General features: G+C 38.4%; 2 protein-coding genes across 2 annotated transcripts; both read right to left on the bottom strand.

Moving 5' to 3' along the window:
• Nucleotides 1-5675: 5675 nt before the first annotated feature.
• cbln18 (cerebellin 18) lies at nt 5676-11153 on the bottom strand. Its single transcript, XM_075464283.1, has 4 exons — nt 11063-11153; nt 10429-10608; nt 6092-6223; nt 5676-5977 (listed from the first exon to the last, which is right to left on the bottom strand). The coding sequence occupies exons 1-4, from the start codon at nt 11151-11153 to the stop codon at nt 5676-5678; spliced, it is 705 nt and encodes a 234-aa protein (XP_075320398.1).
• A 2187-nt stretch (nt 11154-13340) lies between these two features.
• Nucleotides 13341-17264, bottom strand: tppp2 (tubulin polymerization-promoting protein family member 2). The gene is made up of 4 exons (XM_075464553.1): nt 17124-17264; nt 15942-16133; nt 15436-15589; nt 13341-14343 (listed from the first exon to the last, which is right to left on the bottom strand). The coding sequence occupies exons 2-4, from the start codon at nt 16130-16132 to the stop codon at nt 14152-14154; spliced, it is 537 nt and encodes a 178-aa protein (XP_075320668.1). The 5' UTR covers nt 16133; nt 17124-17264; the 3' UTR covers nt 13341-14151.
• Between the last annotated feature and the right edge of the window lie 2610 nt (nt 17265-19874).

A 19874-nucleotide genomic window follows, 5' to 3' on the forward strand; every position in this document is an offset into this window, starting at 1 on the left:
GCTTCCTGCTGGGACACATAGTCACATGTAAAGGTAATATGTAAATTGTGGAAAAGCAATAACTGTAATATTATCTTTTTCAATTTGGGATTAGAAAGGCATTCTTTCCTGTTTGAATTTAATTGAATCCTAACTCAAAGACTGTCTTTTCTCTAAATAAGGTACCAATTCTCTGTCAAAAGATTACATTTGACCCCTAACCATGATCATTTCCTAACCCTCACTAATAAGTCTGGATTTTTAAAGTCCCAACCCTGCGTTATTGGCTAAACCTAAACAGGAAGTGACAAAGTTCCATCCTAATGTGTTGTGTTTACATGTGAACAAGACCACAAGTAAAATGAACACTACTTGTATGTGGGTCTCTAAGTGATTTTGGTACAGAGAGGCCACTTATTTCAAAGTAAAAGCTTAAAATCTGTAATATTTAGGAGCACTTTCACATGTGACTGTGTGTGGGTTTTTCCTGTGATCAGCTATCACAGTCTTGAAAAGCAGGTGTCCTGCCCACCAACGGGGTCAGCCCAACTTCCTCATAAGATGTGTTTTTTTTTTTTATCTTTCTTTGCTCAGAGGTGCTGTGATATTCAGGCTCAATAATTACTCTTAAACTATGATTCCGAGCTGCAGGACTTTCAGGTTAAAGGCCTACAGAAAGCTGACACTACACCCAATACATAATGATAATACATAAACAGAGGAACAATAATGATCATTGGACCCTACACCGAAACATTTTATAAACGCATGAAATTTGCGATTTTGAATTTGCCGCTCTGAAATCCTTCCTGGAATTCCAGACTGGGGGCGGGGCTTCCGTGCGATGTCACATGTGCCATGGTTTTTCCTGGCTGCCGCTTTTGTAGTATGCTTGTTTAGTGAGGAAGGCAATAAAACGTTGGGTTCAGTGCAGTTTTTATTGCGAGTAGATGTACGAAGTGCTCTGGGTGCGTGTTTTGCCCTCAGCACCAGCAGCTCACACCACCGGGGACAGAGGAAGCAGAGAGACCCACGGTCTTGTGTCTGTGTCTCCCTGTCCGCCTGCCTCCTCTCTGGTGAAATCAGCCAGAGCCATCCCGCCGTGTTCAGCTCCCTGCGGTGCGGACACTCAGGGGGAATCCACCTGGCGGAGAGCGGACACACTCTCCGCCAGGTGGAGAGTGGAAATCAGCCGGCAGAGCGATCATCAAGAGCCCCGACGTGTGTCCACGTCGGGGCTCTTGACGCTTGATGATCGCTCTGCCGGCTCATTTCACCAGAGAGGAGGCAGGCGGACAGGGAGACACAGAGTTCCGACCGCAGGTCTCTCTGCTTCCTCTGTCCCCGGTGGTGTGAGCTGCTGAGGGCAACACACGCACCCACAGCACATCTACTCGCAATAAAAACTGCACTGAACCCAACGTTTTATTGCCTTCCTCACTCAACAAGCATACTACAATAGCGGCAGCCAGGAAAAACCATGGCACATGTGACATCACACGGAAGCCCCGCCCCCAGTCTGGAATTCCAGGAAGGATTTCCAAGCGGCAAATTCAAATTCGCAAATTTCATGCGTTTATAAAATGTTTTGGTGTAGGGTCCAATGATCATTATTGTTCCTCTGTGTATGTATTATCATTATGTATTGGGTTTTATATTTCCAATTGACGTCCCGCGGCACACATGGGGAACTTCCAAGCACGAAAGTGAGTGGGAGTATGGGCTACTTGTGTTTGGACGGTTTCAGTGCCGCAAATGTAGCAACAGTGGTGTTATCTATCAGAGATGGAGAGGAGGGCGTTATGGGATTCTGTCTCTTTGTTGCAGCCGGTTTCTTACTCAGGCTCTTCATTGTCTTCTTCATTGTCATCAACAATATTAGGCTCGAAATTTGCAGTGAAGAAGCTGTCCAGGTCTGGCAAACTGCTGGCTTCGCTACTAGAACTACTAGTCTCAGACATGGTGATTGTTCCAGCAGTTGGCACGCGTGACGTCACGCACCTGTCGTCGGTTTGCCAAAATTCGAGTCAAATGTGGTGATAGTTTATTGGGCCTAATCAGGACTATCCAGGGGCCTAAAATTATTTTAAAATCATAAAAAAATTCCATGGTATATAAGGAATCGATCTGCTATTTCAGTTTTGTGCAAAAAAAAAAAATCACCTTTCTGTAGGCCTTTAAGCTTCCATTAAAGGGACACTATGTAATTTCTTCCCCCATCTAGTGGTGCAATTTTATTTTGCAAAGTTGAATGAATTTGCTCTCTAGCGCCTCACGTTTTCAAATGTGCGCTGCAACTTCTTGAACTACGGCAAGCGGAATGTGTCAAGATTCAAGAAGCTATAGCTTCAGACTCAAGGTCCATACAAACAAAAAGAAATCAAGACACACAGTACAAAGGATTATATAACACACATACAACAACACTATGAATACAGATGACAGATAACATGTCAGATAACATAACATCTCCTTTGGTGTGCAAGCAATGCAATTAGTCATATTCCGGGAGTTACCGGAAGTGACGTCGACGCAGCGTTAGCATTAGCCTGCGTTAGCAATAGGAGCATTAGCAGCGGTAAATAAACTCCCGGTAAACTTACAAACTTTCTAATGCCTCGTTTTGTGAGTTAAGAGCCTATGTGTACTACGACAGAAGTTTGGTAACAATCAATGCATTATTAGTGGGATCATTTACGAGATAAAATCTATTTAGCATTTTTTTTTTTTTTTAAACTTTATTAGTAAATCAACAAAATAACAGTTTACAAATGTGAGCATAACGCCAAAAAGAAGATATCCAGGGGGAGCATAGGAATAATAATAAAAAGAAGAAGATGATGCACTTACAAAAAGAAAGCTAATGAACACAAAGACATATGTGCCAAGGAATAAAATCTATTTAGCATTAGCGGCTGTAATAAGCCATTTGGCGGAAATGACGTCACAATGACGTCATTTCTGCTTGTAGGCCTGGTGGGGAAATCGCGATTCGAAGTGCTTTATGTCCCTCTCGGCACTTCGTCATTTTTCATAGACCGGAAGGACATGGCAGCCTCCATAGAGCTTACCTGCTCTATGTAGATACAGACAAGTTATTCTTCACTCAGGAGGATAAGTGAGATTTTTGACAGAGATCATTTTACACCAATGAGGACTAACTTATGAATGAATATGTTGATTTGAGCTAATAAATGACTTAATTTATTACATAGTGTCCCTTTAAATCCAGATTTTACTCTCTTTGGAAGGAATTCAATTTTATCAGGATCCTGCTTTTCTATAAATTTTCAATCTTTGCAAAATAGCTGTTCTCTGCACTATTTATCTTCTTTACTTCTTTATCTTCTTTATAGACACTTTTTTTTTATGTTTACTTCCCCCGTTTCCCATTTTAAAAATTTAGTCCAGCTTTTCAACACCTAGGGTGTTCTAATAACTGGTTATTTATTCAGCAGGGCAGAGAAAAATCTCCTCCTGTGGTAACCTTCACTTCAACTCTTTCGAGTGGAAGACTCTTGCCTCTTGCCTTTGCATCCACAAGCAGTGCCGTAACCAGCATTGAGGACACACAGGTCATGACCTCGGTATTTTCCCCGGTGTTTTTTTTATTTTTTTTATTTTTTATTTTTTTTATTCAGAGAAATGTCAAATTAATATAAGATGAAAATCGTTCTGACTTTGATTGGTGGAAAGATCAGCATGCATTCTCATTTGTTTTTCTGAAAATAAAGTCCACATAATCCCTTGATCATCACGTTATATTTTAAAACTGAGCGGAAAAACGCCACCCGACTTTTTTTTCTTTTTTTTTCTTTTTTTTTTTTTACGCCTCCCGACATTGGAAACATGTTTATCATATTACGCAGCTTCGACGCGAAAGTCAGCTAGGAAATGGAAGAAAGATGAAGAAATCTACTATACAAACTAAACTCTGCTTTGGAAAGCCAACTGGCCAGGGGAAAAGAAAGAGAGAAGGAGGTGAGTTCATTTCGCCAATCGTCAGAGAGAATGAGTGACAGTTCATAATGTTCATATGCGTTCAAAGCGCGGCTAGGAATAGGAGGATGCTAGATCATTGTCCTCAGCATTTCAAGCAACAGTCACAAAGCCCCTTGGTTAGGATTTCGTTTTCCAGTCGGCACAAACACACTGCACACAAATCTCTCTCTCAATTCGATTTTCCAAAAAAAAAGTAGCGACCTGTAATGGAATTGTTGGGAATCGTGACACGGCTTGGGCTGTTACGCTAACTTTTTTTTTTTTAATCAGGGCTTGACAGTTTAGTGCCAACTGTGGCTAGTGGTCATTCAGCCTCACTAGCTACAGTTTTGTTCAGTGCTATGTGGCTTCCTACATGTAAATAAAGCAGACTAATAGAAACTGGGTCAGAAACTTATATTTTTCATTTTACTTAAAACAATTGATGATGCACACGGGGCAAAATAACAAAATGAAATACCCCGTGTACTCTCTCATATGACACAATCTTGAGGTTAGTTGTGCTGCTCATGGTGCATTAAGCCAAGTTTTACCAGCATTTAGCTAGTTGTCAGACCCAGCATGATACCTATGTCTTCTCTGTGTTGAGTGAATGGATTGAATTGAGACTATACATCTAAAATACAGCCAACATCTTGTGGTCTGTTTGGCACATTCTACGATGTTAATTTAGTTTCTCTACTTTTGTGATCACATTGTTATAATAAACTTGTTCACCTACATATTCACCTCCTTGATGGGCTTGTGATTTACCTCTGTTTATTCACATTTCCAAACTGTATTTTAAAAAGTCAACATATTAGAATGGTTTTTTTGTCAAATAAGATTTATCGCAATATTTGACCTCGGTATTTGAAAAATCCTGGTTACGGCCCTGTCCACAAGAGGCTCTCTACTTACAGTCCTGCTGTATTTTATGAGGGGAAAAGTATCTAAATGATATTTTTCGCTCTCCTTACACACATTCACATTCACACCGTACGGAATTTTTTCGCGCCTGTTTTCGCAGAACTCCACTGTCCTCACGGGTATTCGTCGGGCCCCGTTCCCTCAACAGGTGGTACCTGTCAGAGCCTAGGATTACAGGGTTTTGTACGCGCTGAACCCTCGTTCACGCTTCTCTTTTTAAGTTTAAACAAACTCACCTACAACGTTGTCTCTCGCCTTCCACGGATTTTCCGTCAATCCTCAGATTTCAGTGGGCAGGCCGATCTCCAGTCCAGGAAAAGGATTTAAAAAACTCACTAGAGTTCTTTAGCCGTGCACGGTCTTTCTGGATTCTACCTTGCCCGCTGGAATCCTCAGATCTCTTGGAATCCGGCTTGAATGACCAATTAAATGTCAGGTTCAAATACCTACAAATTTATAAAGAAGAGAGAGAGAGACGTTTAGGATTTTTAACTCATGAGGAGAGCTGATGAGGAGACATCTTTTCACAGCTTCTTCCTGATCACTCTGACCATCTCCTCAGGCCTCCTCTATTTTATTCAGAAGTGGGTGTGTACAACAGCTCTCAACACAGAGGAAAGGGGGATCCAGTTTCAGCCGCATTCCTAACAATGGAATTTACGACCTTAACACAAATGAGCAAAGCACAACTTTGCTTACAACTCTTGATCAATACAAAAGACAGAGTATATATGGGATAACTAACATAATATGCATTTACAACTCAACACTAATACTAATTAATATCAAGCAAGATGGGGATAAATTAAGAAGCCAGAGAAGGTGTTCAGGCCCTCAGCATTCCCACATAGCTGCCTGCCGCTCAGTAGCTCTATGTACACCTGGCCTCCCTGCTGCAATGGCAGCAGTACTGTCTGTGAGCTACTGTCCTCTAAATCCTCTCTGTTGTCCTCCCAAGTTGAGGCCATCACCTCCCCGTTTCTCATGAGTTGTACTTTGTAGTACATTCTGTCACCTGCTTTTCCCAACTTGGAGTAGACCGAGAATGAGAAGGAGTAAAGCCCGGAACAAGGAGCTGTAAAAATACCTAAAAGAATAGCATTTTTTAAATGTTATTTTGAAAAATTGATCTCAGATCATCTTTAAAATGCATTTTGATATCAGCATTTAAAATGGTGGCTTGACTGTTTGTGTCACTTACCCAGAGTAGGGTTATATCCACTACCTCGGTTGAGCCTGATGATATCATAAGCAATGGGGCTATTTCTAGTAAAAGGTCCAATGCAATTTGCTCTTTGGCTCATGGACACTGTGAATGCAACCCCTGTCCCTCCTGAGACAAAGGCGGGTCAGCAGGAGAAAGAAAATAGAAAAGCATATTACTTTAAATACTAGGTACCAATGACTTTATATCAATTTTAGGGGAAAAAGACAGGAAAAAACATTTTGAGCTTAGTTCTTATTCTAAGTAGAAAAAAACCTAAAAAAAAAGAAAAAAAAGAAACAAAAGCAAAATATCTTTAGTGTTTGTTCCATTCTCTTTAAAAATTGTCTTTCAATGGAACAAATATGGAGCATTCAATTTACAGTCTTTAAAGTACAGAGTTTCCCATGTCTCAGAAGAATTCAGATAGCTATGTAATAGCGGTGTAATTTTATATTTGGCATCTGTCCTCTTATATACAGTTTCCTCACAGGGATAATTTATGACTTTACATTTCTATCGACACCATTGTTTCACTCCAGAATGTGTAATAAATGTTGGTCCACAGTGCAAAACATTGCTCAAACCTTATGAAGTTTCTACAATTTCAAGCCTCAAAAATGGCTGCACATCTACAATTTTTTACTATGTAAAAATACATAGGCGGGGCCAGAGGGGCCGAGGCCCCGCCTCTAATTTGATTGGCCCCTGAAGTGCCCCTGTCCTGTCAATCACCAGGCGAGAAAAACAAGTGGAGAATTAAATGATCACTGCTGCAGTTCCACCCCCAAACTGTGGGTGGCAGTGCGCTGGTTGTGTCAATACAACTGAATAGAAGAAGAAAAGTACTAAATCTCAAATGGTGCACTTTACTTCAGTGTTCATGTTTTAGTGTGCATGGCGTATTAATTACTTGAATTCGAGCTGGAAGCTTAAGAAGGTGACTTTGTTATTTGGTGAGTCAAATCTTCTTGTTTTCTTGTTAAGTTTAGGTTTATATTAAATTAAACTGTGACTACATAAAACGGTTGGCTTCTAAACTTGTTATCCACTGCACTTGTGTCATAAGTTGCTATTTTGTTGGTAGGATAGCAATAGCTTTGACCTGCTTGTTCAACGCTTAACATTAAGATATGTGATTTTGTGTTTTGTGTAATATTAAGATTTTGGCAGAGATAGCAGCAGACAGCATGAAAAGAAAGGGAATTGAGCAGTTGTATACATGGGTTTTGCTACCTTGTTAGGACTAGCAACTACAGGGCTCTCAAGTCTCACGCAATGAGCGTGAGACACACGCATTTCAACAAGTTCACACGCTCACACGCCACACATGCCATTTCTCACGCTGAGAAATGATCAACTTCGTCGCACAGAAATTATAATGGCCTATACTATAAACGAGTCAATGGCAGGTGCGCTCGTACAGCTCAGAACTATAGCTCTGGTACAGCTGTCTTGATTTAATCACAAAAAAAATCACAAAATAGAATTTCTCAGCCAATCAGAAAACAGAATTTCTTGTTGCCGGGTCAGGTCTGAAATAGCTTTCAGCTGCAAGCACGCGTTCCATGAATGCACAGCGGACATAACCTTTATGCTCTGAATGCGTCCAGAAGTTGTAGACGAGCTGGAGGTGGAAGAGAACCGTCAGGATCAGCAGCAGGTCATATCTTCATTTATTTTAATCTTTTGTTAGTTACTATAGTTTTCCTACTCCTTGTAAAAGACCAATACCTGTTCGTTGGAGTAGTAGGCCTAAATATTCAGCACACACCCTTTGACATGAGGAACTTAATGAAAAATGAAAAATATGTAGGAGTGTAATTAGGCTTCCGTGGTTAATTCTTTTCAAAGGTGACTGGTATGAGCAGGTTCCCAAGGCTATCTACAATTGCCAAACTGGTATTAGTTCTGCCACACTGAAATGCTGATGCAGAGAGGGTTTTTTCCATGGTGGGGCTCAATAAAAGCACGACCAGGAACACGCTGGCTCTGAATGGAACTCTGTCATCCATCATGACTGTGAAAATGGCTGTGCTTTAAATGGGAGCCCCCAATATCAGTCATCAAGCATCAAAATCTGCCACAACCACTTACAACAACACTCATAAAATTTTTTTGTTTGTTAAGACTTTGCATACCTAAAACAATTTATTTTAAAATATAGCAGAATTTAGTGTAAAAGTGAAGATTTGTGATTTTGGTATAAATAATACAATTGCTCTTTAGCTAGTTTATGGTGATGGAATACTGCAAGGGACCAGCCCCCCCCCCCCACCAAAAAAAACGAAAGAAACCCCCCCGCGCACACGGCCCGGCCCCTGCCCCGGCCGAATCTCACTCCAAGCAAACTTGAAAACTTGAGAGCCCTGCGACTATAAACAAACCTAAGAAGGAAAAGCTGCTATAAATATGTTTTGTTGTTGATGAAAGTACTAAAAGTGCAAAAACATTTGTTTACTGACAGGTTAGGGTTAGGGATTGTTTTGGTCAGGGTACAGTTCAGCATTCACTAATTTTGAATGCTAGTAAAATGCATTGGAGTCAATGGAAGGTGCTCACAAATATAGTAAGGTGTGTGTGTGTGGGAGGGAGGGAGGGAGGGAGGGAGGGAGGGAGAATGAGATTGAATATGTTGTTGTATATACAGTTAAAAGCTGTTATGTTTTATGTTTTGTGTGTTTTATGTGCCCTTAATGCACACTGAATTAAAAAAAATGATTATTACAAACGTTACTGATTCATGATTTTTTTTATTTCAGTTTCAAAAGGGATACTGAATTATTCCTTTTTGTTTTTGGATAGTAGACTACAAGTAGATGTTCTTTACTGTCAGTATACTGTAGAAGAGTAAGTTTAAAAAAATTGCAATATGTAGGTATGATGTATTACAGTATGCAATACACTAAACAAAATATCCAAATCAGGTTGGTAGCCTATTTACCATGAGGCTATGATTGGTAAATTAATTTAGTAAGACTATGATGTTTTCTCACCGCCTGCTGGATAATGTGTGTATTGCCTTGTCGCCAATTGATGTTTATTTAAGCAGCGTCATCACTGGATATCAGATGGTGGTGACACTGTTGGCCCCTGAAGGTTACATTTGGCCCCATTGTGACCCCTGTTTCAGAAAAATCCTAGAACCGCCACTGCATTTAAGAACCTTTATTGTGGCACTACTAATTGTTTTAGCTCTAGAGAAACATATCTACCACATGTCCTGCAGTGAAAACAGGCTAGGTAGGGAAGAAGAACACAGGAATGAAGACAGAGAGGGGGACCCAAGGGAATTTCTGTGCCCTGATTCTCTGGCCTTGGCAATATCAGACCCTGACGGCAAATGCTTAGAAGTTATTCAAATGTGGTTGATTATGAATAATTTAATAGAGGGCTGGAACACTGGAGAGCTTAGAATATTTCTCCTTATTTCACTTTCTTGTTTTCTGTTTCCTTTACCCTTGCTGTTTACTCCCAGTTTCATTCTTTCACTCTCTCTTTGGTAATTGCCAGCCATCAAATGTACTTATTTGGTTTAGGAAATGATTGTTGTTTAGTTTAGTAAATGGTGCTTCACAACATTTATCCAGCACACAATGTGAAATCCTCTGTAATACTACATCAATCTGCTACTCTGAAATTCTATGCTTAAAGTCTTGCTCTGCCTTCATAGCAATTTAGTTGTCTAGTCTGACCAGAGTAGGTCCACTGGAGGCTGGTTAATGCAGATGCAGGATGCTGAGGCACCAGATCTTCCAGAGAAGAAAGACAATGTGAATAAATCATATCGTGCTCTGAGGCTCTGGACAGCCACACACAAAATTGAAAGTGACATTGCATCTGGATCTTAGAATATACATTACATTTTCCAAATCACTTTTCTACTTATGTCACTTTCATGTTTTTTTTTTTACTTCTCTGCTTATTTATCACGTTCAACTGTTGGGGTGGGAAGTTTAAAAATCGATTGGTTAGGATTACAAGTTATATAATGACAGCATAACTGTAATTACTTATATTGATGATGGTGCAGTGTTCTGGTTGTTATTTTCTTTTGTTGGTCCAACATAAACACAAACATACAAATTTATCCTTAACCCTCATACGCGTAACTTCTTTCCACTGATCACCATAAGCACAATGGAAGGGAAAGAGGAAGAATTCAAGTTAATAAATTACATAAAATTCCGTCAGGTCAGATAGTTTTGTCAGCATCCAATGTCATTTGAGTAATTATGGAATTCCAGGAATTCCAAGCTGCACAGTTTCTTAATTAGAAGCTATCAACCAAATGTGGACGTTTTTATGGCCTATTTTAAAACGTTGCTCAGTACCTATGACTTCAAGGATACTGTCACCCAGCTGTGACATGCTGTTCCACAGGTCCAGCATTCTCACAAAGATCTGATCCTCCACTTCTTGGAGCTCAGGGGCTCCACAGCAGCAGCCTGGTTGATGCTTAAATGCACATTCACAGTCCCACCTTCTGCATGGCAACTCTCCCTCCCACACAACTGTGAATGCAGAAAAAAAAGGAGTGTTTTGAATTAAGCTGCCATTTTGGGAGACAAAGGGAGGGAGGAAAACTAAATACATTGTGACCAAAATATGACTCCAATCATGATACTTTGAGGCACTATAAATTTCAATATCAACATTAATACAACACATTATACACAAAAAAAGCCACGAGGGTCTGTAGATTTGATAGTGTGCAAGACATAGAACATATACAATAAATTAAGACTTGTAGCAAATCTTTACGGATTCATTTGGGCTAAATTTGGTTTTCTAAGTTTTTCATAGACATGAAAGAAAAACATTTTCAGTCTTGGTTATAATGGGGATATAATTATCTATTTGTCTTTCTTTGTTTGGCTGAACTTTTGTTACCGTCCTGCCATTTATCAACTCTCCTAATGCTCAAATGTTTTGTTCAAACAATACTTAGATAACAGTCTGATTTACCTGCTGCTGCTCGTAGGGTGCTGATGGCAGTTTTGGCTCTCACATCCCATAGAAAGCCCAAGACAAGCAAAGTGCAAGCTAAAGCTCTCATCTCACAACACAAGGTAAAGTCTGTAAATAAAGGATTTTTCTTTTTTTTTTTTAAATCATCATCAGATTTATTTCCTAATGCCAAAAAGCAGATGAAAAGACTCAAACTGTTTTTACGACAGCCATACAGACAAAAACCCAAATTAAAAACATCAAAAAGTGGATTTTTTTTTTGTCCCTCTGTTTCCGTAAGTCAGTGGATTCTAAATTCATGCTCAATTCAGTGATAATTGTCGAGAGACAGTTTTACTTTATAGAAAGAAAATTAAGCCTTTAAACAATATTACGTACCTTAGCTTTGCAAAGTGTTATACAGATTTGAGTTTTGAGCAGAATCTAAAAGAGAAATGTTTACGCATTCATTCATTCATATATCAACAGTTTGTCCATATTTTAATCAAAAATATGCTAACTCACTGAGATTTTGTGAGAATCTCCTCTTCTGTGTCCGAGTCCACAAAAAAGTCTGAACCATGTAGTCCACGTAGCACGTTTATACCATGAATGGCTGCGCTAAATGCACAAAACAGCAAGGATCTGCAGTTACGTACACCATGACAGCTTGTAAGAGATATTCTGTTTTTAGGGCTTTTCTATTTTTTCTTAATGGGAGGAGAGGTCTCTCTGTCAGGTCAATTGACAATAATGTTTGAAAGAACAATATCCTTCACTTCAGTCCCTTCCAAAACCCTTCTCCATGTCAGAGCTCTTTGAGGCTAAGTGTGTTCGGTGAACTGTGAGGAACAAGTATCAGCTGGGACTGTTCTAAAAATCTCCCGAATGCATAACAATGAAGATTTTATCATTACTGAGTTATTAGGTCAGTAGTGTCAGGTTTGTTGAATGGATCAAACAGCTTGTTGTTTATGATAAATTTGCTGTGTTATCACTCTGCAACTGTTCTTCTATTGGAAACTGATAAGACCGAATCCCTGTTTAGTTCATACTGATACATATTGATTTCTAGTTATGAGTCAATCAATCCCAAACTGGCAATGAATAAGCAGTTTGAAATGGAAATTATATCAAATGTCAAGTTTACCATTTATAGCACTGTTATTTAACCGTATCTGAAAGTGTACATACAGGTCATAGTAGCTGAATGATATGTAATGTGCGTAATGAGTAAAAAAGCTAGAGTAAACATTGTACTTGAATTTATCGTGTTAACAAAAACAAGCATCCTGGTGGATTGTACTGCATCAAATCAGCTAGATATGTGGATTAAAAAAAAGAATGTTTGAAAAGTACCCATTTGATAATACCATTCACCTTTGCTACTTAAAAGCTAGTTTTTGTTGTTCCAAAAAACGCATAATCTGGGTTTTAATGCTGTAAACAACAACAAAAAAAGAAAACTAAAGTGGTTCTGAAATAAGGAATTCAATGACTGTAACCCGTATACTGCTCTGAACTGATGCTTATCTGTTCTTGCCTCACATATGGGAGAGCTACCTTTAAACATGCTCCCAATTCAATAGCATTGTAAAATGGCTTCTATGTATCCTCTATAATTGCCACAAGTATTACATTACAAGGAGAGTGCAGGTAGGACGGATGAGTGCACGGAATGTTCATTGTTCTCTATGTTGTGAAACTGTATCTTAATTATTTCTGCTCATCACCCTGTGCTTTTTTTTTATGATAGACTATTTACAGTGCTGCGTTGAATCGTGATTTTTTTTTTCAAATTTTTTTCATAAAAGCACATTTAATCTGTGGGGTTGGCAACATTGCCTCACAGCAAGAGGTGTTCCTGTTTCGAATCCCAACTGGAGCTTTTCTGTGCATGCATGGGTTCTCCCCTGGTACTCTGGCTTCCTCCCACCATCCAAAAACATGCATGTTAGGTTAATTGGTGACTTTAAAATCGTCCCTAGGAGTGAGTGTGGGTGTACATGGTTGTTTGTTGGGTTTTGTGTGGCCCTGTGATGAACTGGTGATCTGTCCTGTAGAAAATGGATGGATGGACGTTTAATTGGTCTAATTGGACGATGTTGTAACCATATCTAAAACACACCACTATAGATATATTCACACATAATATTCTATGTTCTAATATTTATTTATATACTGTATATATTTTTATAGATAGATAGATAGATAGATAGATAGATAGATAGATAGATAGATAGATAGATAGATAGATGGATAAATTCTTACAATTAATAGTGTCTCTGCAATATCATTCAGGTGGGTCATTGACATTATTTATTCATTCAACATATATACGTACATACATACATAACAGGACTATTAGGAATTACAACATGATCAAAGTAAAGGAAAACTACAACATATTGTGATACTCTATACATTGTTACGTAGCTTTATTTGTAGAGTTTAATTCAGTGTTCTTCAAGGCATGTTTAATTCTACAGAATCAATCATTTAAAAAAAAAACATTTTATTGTGAATTGATTCCATGACTAGATCAATGATGGGCAGCGATTGGTCATTTAGCAAAAGCTGAGGTTAGCAAGTGGTTACCGAAGTAATTTATCATCCACTGTATCAAGATAATTTAGTGTAACAATATATATCAGAGCGTATACAGAGGTGTCTATATGCAAAGTAAGGCACAGTGTTAATGCATAATGCAAAGCTGTTATACTATAGAGCAAATAATTAATTTTTGGTTCCTGTTAACCTTGTAGCACCCAAGCATATGAATATGACCCAAGAAAATGATTGCTGTGACAACTGTCGGCACATAAAATGTAATCTAAAAAAATATTACACATGAATGTAAATAATGTATGTAAATTTAAAAAATCAAATAATGCAATGTAAATAAAAATATAATGTAAATACATAAAAAGCTTGTTGCATATCTGCAACTGTGGGTGCTACAAGGTTAAACAGCAAATATACAAAACAGCATTAGTTTGTACATGCTAAACACGATTAAACTGCTGCTTTAAAGCATTGCTGTTATTAAAATGGAGTTGATAAATACATTAGTAAATACATTAGTTTTGAGCAATTCTTCAGCATGATCATGCATCTTTAACTTTGTCATCGTAAGTGCCACTGCCCTTGTATGCTGTCACATAGCCACTGGTGTCTGGGATGTCCTCGCGCCCACCCTTTCCCTTTCCTTTGCCTGAATCATCAAACCGCTCCTTGTGGGAACCGGTGTACTTGGAAGTATCAGTCAGTCTGTCCACCGCTGCTGCCTTTGCCACTTTCTAAAAGCAATGGAACGCAAAAGTTGAGGGCAAAACTCCTACGGCAAACAAACAATAACAAAGTGTGTGGCAGAAATGAGCACTTTGTTTTTTAGAGGGGCATATTGAAGTAGCTATAGTCATCTATGTGTGACACATTAGACAATGAAATTGACATATGGGCTCATCCCAGCAGCTTTTATATACTTATATCAAATTCAGCATCAGAGAAAGCCTTGCTCTGACTCTTAAGCTCATGGAACTGCATGTAGCTATCTCTTGTTGACTAATTGTATTTTCTTTCACTATTCTGGATTCTGCTATGACAAGTTTGTAGCAGCCACCAACTTAGTGTTTCTTGATGGTGTACTAAATTAATATTACATAATCTTAATTCAAATTGGTCCAGGGGCACAAAAGTGGCTTCACTTCATTGACCTTTGTGTAGTGCAGAGGAATGTCTGTCTAAAGATAAAGATAAAGAGAGTGTTGAATATGACAGTGGCACCATCTACAAGTATAATACTGAATTACACAGTGGCAAACAATCACCCAGGTCCTAAATTAAATTTCAAATCATAATTTTGGAGGCAAACAAATTTGGGAAATAAAGCAAAGTGAGATGTGGATACCACGAGCCTGTTCGATTTTGTTGGGGCCCCTTGGTGGGTCATTAAAATGCAACAACAAGGAACAACTAGGAATTTACTTAAATCAAGAGAAGGCCTAGACCTAACCAAACAGCATATGAAAGCAAAAGGAAACAACCGGTGATCAGTAACAGAATCATTATGGAATTATGTAAAAAATAGCTGTTCCAAACTGGTCTCGATTTCAGGTGACATGGCTGAAATAATTGGAAGCCCTCACTACAGTACCTCCTTCCTTACTTTGTGTCTGAAACAGTTGACAAATGTATAATTTTTAGACTTGGGAATGGGAACATGATGGTCTCATTCTTAAATATAAGTCTTACACAAAACCTAACCAACATATTTAATCTAAACATAAACACGTTACTCGTTCTATCCAAACTTATCCATTTGAAAGATGCTTAGATGCTGCACACTTTTGGATGTGTTTTAGATTTTACTATCATAACACGATACTCACAGTGACCCCAACATTGGCAGGTTCCTTCCCAACAATGAGTCCATAGAGCTGCTGAAGTGCCTCCTCTTTGCTCTTGCCTTTAAAACGCTTAGGAGCCAACTCAGTCAGGGCCTGGTTGAACTGCTCAAACGTGATCACACGAGCTGTCTTTGCCCTGAGAAGACACACAGTGTTGCCAGCTGTTTTCTGAGGAAAATAACAATATTAGACAAACAATATAATTTTCCTATTTGGATATACACAAGCCACATGTCGGAGAACGAGATATCTTTGGATAAAGAAAATAAGCACTATTGTCTGGAGTTAGCTGTATACATTCTGTTCCGTCTAAACAAACTTAGAGAGACAAAACCAAATGGTCATGAAAAATTATTTATTGCAAAAAAGTTAACCCAATTATTAAAAGGCAATGAGAAACCGCAGACTTTACACCTTTTAGGCTGTTAAATATTTGTTATATTAATAATAATTTGCCTGTGGAAGGTGAACCCTGGCTTGAATCTTACTTGACTTTGCTGAAAACTATGTCAACATCTGTGGTGGTGACATTCTTGCCATCATTGATGCGGCAGTCTTTGCAGAGCTTCGAAAAGTTCTTGCCGTTCATCTCCTTCCCTGTGGCTTTCGTGTCCCCGTGGACAGCGAACTTCTGGAAGGAGCTTTCGACCTGTGCGACAGACACTGAACCCTCGGCCATGCTAAAAGATGCACATAAAGTTTCTGGTCAGTTGAAAATGTATTTCTAATAATCAACTGATCATTTATTAGCCATGTGTAGCTACTTATTTCAATGCATCAGCTGCATGTTGTTACACTGTCTGAACTCTAAACCAATTCATTGAATTTTTATTATCGAGAAGTAAGATTGAAAAATTGCAGAATTTAGTCAAGTTGATAATGACCCCATTTGTCAATTGCCTGCTTGTCCGCCAAGAAATGGCTGCCATAATGATAATTTTGTCTCTTGCTTTCATATACACACATGCAGATACACCCTTTTACATCCATCAGTGTTAGTGTTACTGAAGTGGCTCTCAAGCCAATTTAATTCAATCAACTCACTTTCCAAATGGCCTCTCTGCTCTTCAGAGAACAGTGAATGACCAGAAATGTTCTTTTTCTCTTTCTCTTATGCTATTACTCAGCCTCTTTCTTACAGACACACACTAACTAGCACAGATTTATCCATCCCTTTGGACCTGTTACACTCATGTATGCTGGTATTAAGTAAGCCTGGTTATCAAACAGTGATGTCAAAATATGATCTAAGAGTGGATTTAAAGGTGGACAGACCTTCCAAAATAGTTCATGGGCTTATAATTGTAAATCTACTATAACATTTTGCACTTGCAGGCAACTGTTTTTTTTTTTTATTTATTTCTAGAGAAAACCCGTTTGTGAGTAAACATGGGAACTAAAATAGCTATTGAGCAAAACAGCATACTATGATCAATATTACAAAGCTACATGATATTGTTAGAATAATCCTGACTCTCTTGAAAAAAATTACCAATACTAATGCTGTGTCTTTAAATAAGCATCTGCGATTTGTCATTACAGTAGCATAACAACTAGTCCTAAGCCTTGTTTTGTGCGGTTAAGATGATTTCGTTTAACCTTCTTTCCCTTGCTGCAAGGACTCATGCATACAACAGTGATGCCTTAATTTCTCGTAACATAAGACGTACCTGCTCTCATAAATGAAAGGAGGCTGCTGAAATGTTTAGCAAAATCCTCAATGGGCTGCCTGTCCTATCCGTCCCCTTTGTTCTCTGGCTCTCCTCCTTCTTGCCACTCCCTGGCTTTTTCACAGTGATGGCAAAGATGGAGAGATGCAGAGAAGCAAGAGGAGAAAGGGAGGGGTGGAACGGGAGGAGGGAGAAAGTACCGACCAGCACAGTCAATGACATCATAGGTACTCAGACCCACTTGTGTCTCTTCAGTCTCATTAGCTCCCTGTGTCTGATTACACTGAAAAAAACAACTCATAAGATTTACTTAAAAAACCCTTTGTAAGTATTTGCACTCAAATGATTTAAATATTATTTAATGCTGCAATATCAAGTAACACTCACTTGCCAGTATCAAATCAATTTTACTTACCATAAAACATAACAGTTTTGAAGATATTAAGTAACATTTACTTAATTACATCTAAGTTTTAAGTTATATTTATTTAAACAAATTAAGTAAAGTCTACTTGTTTTTCATAGACAGGAACATCATTTTACTCAAAATTTTAAGTAAATTTTATTTATCTGTAGTATTTGCTGTTATGAAGTAACTTAGTAGATTTTAACGATACACTTTCAGAGTAAAGTTTATGTAGTATTTATAGGTTTATGTACATACAACTATTAAACATTTAAATTGTGTGAGGAAACCTAAGTAAAACTTACTTTTACCCCATAATTCATGCATTACGTTAATAAAATGTTTAATTTTACTTTAGTTCTTACTGAATCTTAAAAATACAAGGTAGAAATTATGACAGTTACTCTTTTAGAGTTTACTTCACCAAAAAGTCACTTTTTTCAGTGTAATCTTGCATCTTTGGAGGGATCTATCATGTTTTATATGTCGTTTTATTTCACCCCAATATACTATTAATCTTTGTTTACATTGCAAGGGTCAGACCCTTGCACTGACCCAGAATGTGTTGTTCTCATTCTTTTCTTGCCTCCAAAACACTAAATTCAAGTCTCAGCTATCTGCCTTGCCCAGTGTGCATCTATCAAACACCCTCTTACTTTCTCTCTTTCTCCCTGTTGAGACAGAGTCCTGTTGTTTGGGCAAAAATGAGAATGGCACTTCATAGAACAAAGAGCTCTAACAACATGAAGCTGACACATTGCTTCATATCCTTAAAGCATCACTAAAATATTTGGCAATTTTTTGCTTATTGGCTTCTTCTACAGTTGTGGGATATAACACCCTGTCATCAGTGTTTTAAAGCCAGACCAAATGCACCACTAGAAGCCACAAAATATGTAAAGAGACATGGAACAGTAATATTACAGGACCTAAGAAGGATAATACGAGACATTTTTATATACTATGATTGATGGATGCTACATATATATCAGCCGCGGCTATTCAGAGACAACACGAGAAGCCGGACAGCCTCTCCCATTCTCTGGCGAAATTGCTACATTAAATTAAGTTAAATTGACGATAAAACAGTTATTCACAAAACACAAGATATGCCCAATACTGCATTTACTTTCATAACTACAACATGTTGTCCTGAAGTGATTTGTTCTGAAATCGCCGCCGTTCACTGAGGAAATCATGTTATGAAGCCGCCACTAACAGCCAGGCTTCCGGGCCGAGGGCTGCCCGGCTTCGAGGAGGGGGCGGGAGAGTCAAGTTTTTTTCTACAATTCTAGGTCATCATTGGCTAAATCGACAAAAACTCATCACTTCCAAGGCTGCCCGGCGTCTCTGGGGGTAGATTAGACGTGGGCGTGTCAATATGAGGGGCTGTGTCGTGATGATTGGAGTTAGTGTTTGTCCATCAGATCTTGTGGCAGCCGATTTTTTAAGCGGGGAGAAGCACGCTGGTACTTCAGTCCCAAAGCGGATACGAAAGAGACTGGTTGTCTGTGAAAGTGCTGTCGGAGTTTCACTCATTTCCCATCATTTCCATTTCCATCCTCACACACATACACTTTTGTAAATATTACACTGTAAATAAGAAACACATCCTTGTTGTTTAGAAGTTTTGTCAATCATATTCCTGTTGTGCATTTGTTTGTTGTGTTAGCTAGCTACTTTTAGTTGTTTCTTTCCAGAATTCAAGCTGCCCATTCACAAATGTTACCTTTTTTGAGAATACTTACCACCACCATCAAACTCTAAGTATTCATTATGACAGGGAAAAATGCTCCACAGATTCTGATCCAGCCACAGATCCAGCCATTTACAGGCCTTAGATTCGATCATACTTGATTTTGGCCTTGCTGTGTGAATTTTCAAAGTCTATACCTTTCTGTGTATTTGCTGGGCATACTGGTCATACTAGACACAGCTATGTTATAACTGATATATATATATATATTTATATATGTATGTATATATATCTATATATATTGGCAGTGCCAATTCTGTATCTGATACAGAATATAAATATAATAATATAAAATTTAAACAGAAGTAAACAGTATAAACTGTCAGGATCTGTATTCTTGGTTATATTTTGTACTTAGTTATTGTTGTTTTTATTTAGTACTTTGTTTCCTTTTTTAGATTCAGTCTTTGTTTCATTTTAGTTCTGTTTATTCAGTATTCAGTTATGTTTTATTTCTCCTTGTGTATTCTTTGTTAGTGTGCTCTCTCTCGCCCCCTGTGTTCTGCCATCTCTCTCTCTCCTCAGTCTCTCTCCTGCTGTCTGCTCTCATTCATTCACCTGCAACCCGTTTCCAATCAACCACCAGTTC

Source organism: Odontesthes bonariensis, chromosome 4 (assembly GCF_027942865.1).
Source record: "Odontesthes bonariensis isolate fOdoBon6 chromosome 4, fOdoBon6.hap1, whole genome shotgun sequence".
Taxonomy (NCBI): domain Eukaryota; kingdom Metazoa; phylum Chordata; class Actinopteri; order Atheriniformes; family Atherinopsidae; genus Odontesthes; species Odontesthes bonariensis.